Source organism: Quercus suber, unplaced genomic scaffold (assembly GCF_002906115.3).
Source record: "Quercus suber isolate HL8 unplaced genomic scaffold, Cork oak 2.0 scaffold_2, whole genome shotgun sequence".
Taxonomy (NCBI): Eukaryota; Viridiplantae; Streptophyta; class Magnoliopsida; order Fagales; family Fagaceae; genus Quercus; species Quercus suber.
The window spans coordinates 3,452,822-3,462,106 of NW_027069469.1; the positions used below are offsets into that span (position 1 = coordinate 3,452,822).

A 9,285-nucleotide genomic window follows, 5' to 3' on the forward strand; every position below is an offset into this window, starting at 1 on the left:
ACTTGATACAAAGGTTTTTCACAAGCATATTGTAACCGAAGACAATTTGCCCTAGTTCATCTTTCTCTTCAAGAAGCTATTGCAATTGTACGCTGTAGGGTTTTGTAACCAAGGAGTTTCATGATCTTTCCCCCACACTTAACTTTTGCTCGTCCTCGAGCAAAACTCAAATTCACTTTCCCAAAAATACCAAGGTTGCAACACCATCAACAAAGAACAACTAAGCTCTTCAAAATTCATAACATACCATGAACAAACATTCTTAAACAACTTACAATTACTTAATAAGCATTTTCAAATGAAGATGGAGTAAACTAAATATGTAGACCCTCACAGAAATAAACACTCGACTCTCATATGTTTGAAGGGTATGTGTTTTGCTCAAATTCATTCCAATGGAAATGATCTACCATAGGCTTGCATATCTTCTCATTCTCCACCACTAGGATCACATGCATAACACGAATCATAAGGACTTTTCAAGGGTTGTAATGGGGTTTAGGATCAAGGTGGGAAATATTTGGGAATGTAGCTCAAAAGCCATCGAAACTAGTGGAGCAAAAATGACTCAACTCAAGCTCGAATATATAAGACATGTAAAACCAATCACTCCATTCAGAACCTTCCACCTTTGTATATATAACGTATAAACAGACCCCTTTCTTGGAGTTTTAGGAGGAATTATGAACATGAAATTTTGTAACGTTAAAAAAAATTTCCTCCATCACTTTTTTCTTTTCTTTTCTTTCTTTCTTTTTTTTTTCTTTTTTTTTTTTCACCAAAATTACATCAACAATGGAACTCACGAATTGAGAATGAAAACATGTTTCATTTCACCAATCATAGCCATACCACAAATCCAGACACCCTTACACTTATTTCTTACACACCCATACATATCATAATGATGAACAATGCTCCACTAGCTCTACGACTTGGGTAAAAGCATTGTTTTTTGAGTTTAAAGCTTGTAGTGTGGGTTCATAATAAAGGAAAAAAAAAAAATAAAGCTTAAAGGGGTTCAACAAAGGGAAAAATTAATTTCAAGGTAGGCTATTTGGCTTATGTAGCTTATAACAAAGAGGGCCTTAATCATGTTCATGCATGCATGTGTCAATATGATCTTGAAAAGAATCAAGGCAAGTTCTAGAGAAAAAAATCCATGAAAGAATAATGAGACTGATATGGATGTGTCAGTCTAAAGGCTCAAAATCTCACTAGCTTTTGTCTACTAAATTTAGTTACTACCATTCTCAAGGAAAATAACTAGACCAATTAATCCTAAGCTGGAATATCACTTATTCAATCATGTTATGAGTTTTTCAAGCTTAATTGAATCTTGCTCATGACATACACAACCAAAAATCTTTGAAAACCACAAAAACAAAGAGCAATTTTTTTTTTTTTTTTGAAAAATACAAAATTAAAACACAAACTAAATCCCTCCCCCACACTTAAAACTTACATTGTCCCCAATGTAAGGTGAAATGCGAAGAAAAGGCAAAAATAACCAAAATATAAATGTAAAAATAAAAAGACAAGAAAAAGAACTCCCCTTGGGTTGCCTCCTAAGCAGCGCCTTTGTTTATTATCGTTGGTTCAACTCAATACTTCCTTCTTCAATCAGCATAAATCGAATCCTCAAGGACCAATTTTGCCACATTCTCTACTTGTAAATTTTCATAGAAAGGCTTAAGTCTATGGCCATTCACCTTGAACACTTTGGAAGATGCTAAACTTTGAATTTCAACTGCACCATGGGGAAAAACATTAGTAACAACAAAAGGTCCAATCCAACGAGAACGCAACTTGCCTGGAAACAAACGAAGCCGTGAATGGTGTAAAAGGACTTTTGACTAGCTTTAAACTCCTTCCTAGAAATTATCTTGTCATGAAAAACCTTTGTCTTTTCCTTGTAAATCCTTGCACTCTCATAGGCATCATTACGAATTTCCTCCAACTCTTTTAGTTGCAACTTCCTGTGTTCTCCACTTTCATCCATCTTCATGTTGAAACTCTTGATAGCCCAATAAGCCTTGTGTTCTAACTCAATTGGAAGGTGGCATGGTTTCCCAAACACCAACCAATAAGGTGACATACTAATGGTTGTCTTATGCTCCTTAAGGACCTGCACAAGCTTTTCTTCTTGCGATGCACTAAGTTTACTGGAAATGATCACTGGTAACGTTCCTCCATCTCCGAGGAACACGTACTTGAGGTGACAGGGGAGAGGCTTCAAATCTGGAATGGGGGCCTGCAAAACAAAGGGTAAAGGTCTCTCGTTAGAAACTGATAACGTGATATGAGGAGCATTACCTGACTGTTGTAACTTCGGAAAATCATTCAATGCTGCAACAATTTCTTGCAAATTAGTACTCAAGGCTAACTCCTCATTCTCTTTCTCAAGATGCTTACTAATGGCAACATCTAATCCATCTTTTCCATCAAGTTCAAAAGCTTCCTGTGCTAAAGAATCAATCACATCAATTGAATAAACAAGATTATCATCATCAGGATATTTAATGGCATCATAAATATTAAACTTAATAATTTCACCATCAAATTTCATAGTAAGTGTGCCACTGTGGACATCTATCTTAGTCTTGGATGTCTTTAAGAATGGTCTTCCTAACAAAATAGGAGTGGTTTGATCACCATTCTCCATATCAAGCACATAGAAATCAGTAGGGAAAACCAAATCATTAACTTGCATAAGAACATCCTCAACTACACCTTTAGGATAGGCAATAAATCTATTAGTCAATTGCACAACACTAATTTTATTCAAAGGTCCAAGTTTCAAAGAAACATATATAGAATATGGCATGACATTGATAGAAGCTCCTAAATCTAGCATGGCCTTCTCAAGTTGAGTGTTACCTATTGTACAAGGGATAGTAAACATACCTGGATTTTTGCACTTTGCAGGGAGTTTTCTTTGAATAACTGCAGAAACATTCTCCCTTACTCTCACCTTCTCACATCCTTTAAGTTTCTGTTTCCTCTTAATTGTACACAGTTCTTTCAGGAATTTAGCATAACGAGATACTTGTTTAATAGCATCTAAAAGTGGAATATTTACCTCGCATCTACGAAAAGTCTCATATAAATCTTTATTTTGCTCATATTTTCTTAATTCTGCTAAAGCCTAAGGTAAAGGAGGTACTGGTTTATAATCAGAAAGAGGCGGAAACTTAAGCTTAGGTACCTCATCGTCATTGGGAACGTTCTTGTCTGCAATGACGTTTTTCTCCTTTTCTTGCTTCGACAATGCAGGGGTTAGCTTTACCGAAATCTCAACTTTTTTACCACTTCTCAAAACAATTGCACTTGCATTTTCTCTTGGATTTATTACCGTTTGAGAGGGTTATTTCCCCAAACTTTGCATCTCTAGCCGACTAATTGCGATTGCCATCTGGCCCATCTAATTTTCCAAATTTGAATATTGGCCCTCGCCTCTTGTTGAAATTGTTTTGTCTCCTGTTGAAATTGCAAAGTATTAGTGGTAAGAGACTTAACAATATCTTCTAAAGACATATCAGAATTAGAAGTTTGGCCTTATTGTTGTCTAGGGGGGGTATGGCTGCTTATATTGCTGGCAAATTGGGCGGTTTTAAGTCGCGGGTTGATTTACTTGTGGATTCCCATCGCTAAGATTAGGGTGATCCCTCCATCCCAGGTTATACGTGCTCAAATAGGGATCATACTTCCTTTGCAGTTGTCCTGGAAAACCACCTGCCACATTCACTTGCTCAATGGACTCCTCTTGAAGAGCTAGGCACATATCAGTTGGATGTCCTACTACTGAACAAATACCACAACCCTTCACCGTTTGCATATTACCTACAGGAATTTGACAAACAAGAGAAGTTAGACTCGCAATTTGTTGTTTAAGGGAGGAAATATTTACTTCATTAATATGCTTAGATGGAGGATCAAGCCTAGTGCCAAATTATTGAGAATTGGTCGCCATATTTGCAATCAAGTTTCTCATGGCCTCGGGAGTTTTATCCACCAAAGCTCCTCCACTAGCGGCATCAATCATGCTCCTATCAGTGGGTAAAAGGCCCTCATAGAAATATTGGATAAGTAGCTACTCACTAATTTGATGATGGGGGCAGCTTACACATAATTTCTTGAAACGTTCCCAATATTCATGTAGGGACTCTTCGTTGTGCTGCCTTACTCTACAAATTTCTTTTTGAATGTTGGCCGCCCTTGAAGCTAGGAAATATTTCTCTAAAAAAACCTTCTTCATCTCATTCCATGTTTTAATACTGAAACCGTGGGTGGAGAGGCTCCCCATTTCAAATCGGACCATTTTGAGGAGGAAGAAGGGGGTCATGATCTAGGTAGTGAGTGCCCTTCTCTCACTAACTCATGGTACAATACCTATATTCACTTCCCTCTAGTGCTTGGTGACTACTTGCCTCCTCCGTCAAGCCAAGTATGGCTTTCCATTTGCCATCATGACTCTAAAGTCTTTTGGGCTCCTTTGGCTTCCTCTATTCCTAACCTCGACATCCGCTAAGGGACTTCACTATCCATGCCCATTCTCTTTGAATTTGGTTTGGTTACATCTTTGGGTTAGAAAGAGTGGGTGGACATGGAGATGTCTGATGTGGGTTTTAAGGCGGCGTTACAAATGGGTCAGTGTGTTGAAGGTTATTGTTTCTTCCCGGTGTTTGTGTAACTATTGAGATTTATTCAATCTCCACCACCTAATTCGTCAGTGGTGTACCCATACCTTCTTCCTTTCTTGCGGCGAGATCACCGTGACCTTAAAGGATGTGGCCAATCAGCTATTGCTACCCATTCTCAAGGATATGGACCTAAATGACATTAAGCTTTCTGCTGAGAAGGAGGCCGTGGAGGCTGAGTTGAAAAAAGGGATAAGCTCGAAAGGAGGAGGCCGCGTCTCACTGGATTAGGGCTTTCTCTAAGGCTTCTGAAAGCTCAAAAATGTGTTGAAAACACAAGAACTGTTTAGACCCCCATATTAAAGTTATGGCTCGATAGATTTTACACTAACTTAATACTAAGTGCGGAATAGTGTAAATACGAGCGGATAAACAAACAAGCTACTCTAATCCATAATCATAGCAACACAGTAGTAAAATGGAATGTAAAAGAGTAGGGAAGAAAGATGCAAACACAAGATAACACACCGATGTTATCAAAGAGGAAACCAAAGAACTCGACAAAAAACCTCTCTGCCACCCTCCAAGCGGTAATCGATCCACTAGACAATCAGTTCAAATACATGGGTAAGAAAGAGACCCTCTAAGCCTAATCTACCCGATGTACCTAAGCCCTTCAAATTCCTACTCCAACAAGGCTTCTCGAAACCGTGTCTTGTTTAGCTCTTCAAATCTCGTAACAAGCTCTATGTTGCATCTGCCATCCTTGGTTTCTTCCAATGCTTCCCAGAAGTACCAAAACCTCACTTGACACTCTGAAAGGGTGTTATAAGTGTTTGGACTATCAACCTTTCAATGGTATGGAAATGGAGAGGTAGGAGTTGAGGAAATTTCACAAGCAAATGTGTAGAGTATTATGGGTATAACAATCTCTAACTCTCAAGGTGTTTGGCTATGGTTTTCTCTCAGAAGCACTCCTCAACATTTGTGAGTAATGTGGGTATATATAGTGTGAGTACAAAGAGTGTGTATCAAATAGTACAGTCTGGCAGAACAGAATGTCTCGCGGAAAGGCTTTACCTGCGAGATACTCACGAAACACAACTGTCACCATTTGTCCTGACTCTTTGCATTTCAGTCATGTGCAGGGCACATGGCTCACTTTGCAGGATGCTTAGTCACGAGATACTCGCAAGAGCTCCTCAATCTTCAGTTGCTTAAGCCTTCACTCTCTCTCTCTCTCTCTCTGTGTGTCTCTCTATCATACAACCCTTACAATCAAATCCCACAATAAATACAGGGGACAAAAGATTGAATAAAATTATAATCAAATTTGGCACGGAATAAAGGTCAACAAAACACAGTTGTAAATCACAACTTTACATCTTCCACCGCCATCCGCCATGATGCCTTTATTGCGTTCTAGCTTTGTAAGTTCATCTTTGGTTCACATCCTCATTATGTTGTAAAACCCCTTTATTTTTGGTTAGCCATAAAGATTTTTACTGGGGTGAGTCTGCCACTGGCCCTTATGTTTCTGGGTCATCTGTATGTACAGTTGGATATTTTGTAAAGTGATGAGAGGTAGGCAGGTTCCTGCTATATAGTTAATACTTCTGCCTATAGTACCATATTGCAGCACCTGTTGTGGGAGCGTTGTGCTAAGCATTTGGCTAAGTGCAAGTCAGTCTACTATGCTAAATAGAAGTACCAGTCTTGTCTGATGGTGATTAATGATTTCTGTGGTCGTTTTATCTCTAATTTTCTATTAGCTTATCATTGAGTTGGAACCCATTTAGGCATCCTGCTGTAGAGTTCTTTGATAAGGGAGTTAGCTTTTCATGGAGAGCTTATAGGGATTTGGGCAGTGGATTTACTTGTGCTGATTCAGTTATGGGTCCTTTCATGGCTATTGCTGGGACCACCACCCCGTTGACTGCTTTTGATGAGAGGGGGATTACATACTTGGCATCCACCAATATTGGGTGGTTGCCTTATTTAGTTGATGAAGGTGTCCGCTATGTTCACTATTCTGCCAATAGAGTAAGGAGGCAATTTGGGCTTGATCAGGACATACTCAATGACTTCGCTGCTATTTTGGAGTCTACTACTTCGATCTGCCCTTTCTTACGCCCTAGTGCCTTTGAGTTTTAGAGCAGGCACTTCATAGCAGTCACTATTTCGAGTACCTAAAGAGAGGGCCTTTGCACTATTAAGATGCGTAGGTACTAGCAGGCCGTGAAGATCTCTTTTGGCTAGGACTTGTTGGATGGCCAAGGGTTTTCTCTTGTCCCTCCCATGGGCCTACATGCCATAATTTTTACGAATCTGTGGTTGTTTCTTCCCATTAAGTCTGTGGTGTTGTATGCTAGGAAGTAGAGAAGGTTTGCTATATTTGAGTGGCAGGAGAAGGAGAGGTGGTGGTACTTGTATGCTGATGAGTTCCCTTCGAGTTGGGAAAAAAAGGTGAAGGTGGTGAACCTTCCTGTGCCTATGAAGAAGGGCTCGGTGTCTCAGACCACCAATAAATTTGCCAAGAAAGGTGATGACTCTTACGAGAATTGCTCTAACCTTGTCCCATATAAGGGAGGCCTTCTCCTTATTGGCAACATATTTCTTGAGAGCTCTTCTCATCCTTCTGCTCGTACCCATTCCAGTAGGCGTTCTACTGCAGGCAAGCTTAAGCCTTCTACACTAAAGCCATCCGCGGATTCTCTTCCATCCAACAGGACTCATGGCAGTAAGAAGAAGACATCTCCACCAGCCCTATCTACCACTACCAAAAGAAGAGTATGTTATCTCTAAACTTATTCTTTCTTTATTTCAGTTGTCTATCGGGCTTTCCTCGGCTAACGTTGTACACATATTTTTTTTTTCTCCTCCATTGGCAGTCTAAGTACAAGGAGGATACTTTAGCCACTTGCCGTATACTTAATGAGCCCGAGTTTAAGGTACACTCCTTTCCTTTTCCTTATTTGTGAATGCATCTTCATTCTTTGTCATTGTAGCATGTTATTATATACCTTCTCTCTCTCTCTCTCTCTCTCTCTCTCTCTCTCTCTCCTTTTTTGCATGCTTACTTATCTCATTTCCTGCTTTAACATCCTTTCCTTATGTTGATCCTGAGCCTATCTTTGTTTATCACCCTACGAGTGAGGAGACTCCTGCTACTACTGGCACACTTATGGAGGGCTTCTTTGACGAGGCAAATGCCATGGCTGAGGCCATGGCTTTTGCTTCTACTGCTGCTACATAGGAAGCTCCTGTAGAAGCTTCAGTCCCTCTATTTGAGCCCATTTTCAGTAAAAAGAGTACCCAGGCTGAGAGGGTTGTCACTGGGGAATCTGCTCCTATTCTTGCCAAGATCCCCACTCCTCAAAAGGTAGTTACCCCTACGATGTTGTCCTAGGCTGAGAGCACCTCTCTTGCTACATCCTTTGTCATATATGCTAGTGGTCCTTTCATCGCCTTTTCCCAGGTCATGAAAGTTGGCTCTTCCTTGGTGGTCACCCCGTCTTCTATCCCTGATGTAGACTTGTCTTCCGATGAGGAGTTAGAGGAGGTCTTTGAGGACTCCGAGGATGAACCCATCGTGAAGACACAGGTTTCTGATTCTAACGAGGATAGTGATGGTGATAAGTAAGACTTGTTCTTGCCTTGCAGTCATGGATATGCCTGAGGAGCCCAAGGCTGCAGTAAATCCCACGATGCCTATAGCCCCTATTTCTGCAGTACTTGCAGCCCCCACTCCCGCTAGCCCTAGTAATTTTCTTACCCTTGTACCATCTTCAATTAGAATTCTTATCATTGCACTCATCTCTTTCCTTCGTCTACTCCTTACGGACTTATGTTGTGCCTTATGTTCTCTTTCAGGTTCGTCTCCTACTGAGGTGGCTCTGACCTCTCGATTTGAGATTAGTAGCAATTTTGCCAACGTTCCCAATCCTACAAGCAAGGTTACTGCCTTCTTCGCTCGTTTTGACCAGGCCGAGACTAATGACCTTGACCCTTCGGACTTTTGGGGTGTCGAGTCTCCTTATGTCAATTTTCATGGCTTCTAGGTACTTGAGGAGTGTGTCACCCGTTTAGAGGTGGTCTACAGCAACCATGAAGATTTCATGCACGGATTCCTTTTTTATCATTCTATAAGGGAGCACTTCTTTAAGTTGTTAGGGTGTGTGATAAATGACATTGAGCATAACTTATCGACATAGATTCTATTGAGAGGATCTTATAATGGAGGCTTGCAGTTCAAGAGTTGATCAGAGTTGGATTTTCTGTGGAGTTTCTGCTGGACCATTTATGAGAGATTGCCTGAGCCCTCTACATGGAAAAGGTCCAGCCTATTGTAACGCCATTGACACTCACATCGAGAGTTTGAAGAAAGAGGTGGCAGACTTAGAGGCTCCAACCGCTTACTGGCTCCAACCGTAAGCGCGTCATAAGTGTCTTCTTTCTAGCATTACTGGCACCAACCGCGTCGAGGACCAGACCCTTATTTCAGGACTTTAATTACTTAGACAATTATCCCCTATGATGATGTAGCTTTATTTCCTTTTGTTTATTTCTTCCCTCCCCCCCTCCCTCTCCACAGTACACTTTATTTCTTCAGCAGTTATGACTTAGTCTGATACGACTTATACAT

General features: G+C 40.4%; 1 protein-coding gene across 1 annotated transcript; it reads right to left on the reverse strand.

The window, feature by feature from the left end:
* Window positions 1-1,732: 1,732 nt before the first annotated feature.
* On the reverse strand, window positions 1,733-5,754 carry LOC112018544 (uncharacterized). The gene is made up of 4 exons (XM_024051075.1): window positions 5,721-5,754; window positions 3,635-3,843; window positions 3,209-3,283; window positions 1,733-3,148 (listed from the first exon to the last, which is right to left on the reverse strand). The coding sequence occupies exons 1-4, from the start codon at window positions 5,752-5,754 to the stop codon at window positions 1,733-1,735; spliced, it is 1,734 nt and encodes a 577-aa protein (XP_023906843.1).
* Window positions 5,755-9,285: the final 3,531 nt, after the last annotated feature.

Excerpts from the sequence above, each read along its gene's own strand:
- LOC112018544 (XM_024051075.1), bottom strand. The coding sequence starts at position 5,754 with ATGGTGACAGTTGTGTTTCGTGAGTATCTCGCAG. Across the intron at positions 3,844-5,720 it reads GTTTCGTGAGTATCTCGCAG|GTAATATGCAAACGGTGAAG; the intron begins GTAAAGCCTTTC and ends AAATTCCTGTAG. Across the intron at positions 3,149-3,208 it reads ACGTTCCCAATGACGATGAG|GCTTTAGCAGAATTAAGAAA; the intron begins GTACCTAAGCTT and ends CCTTTACCTTAG.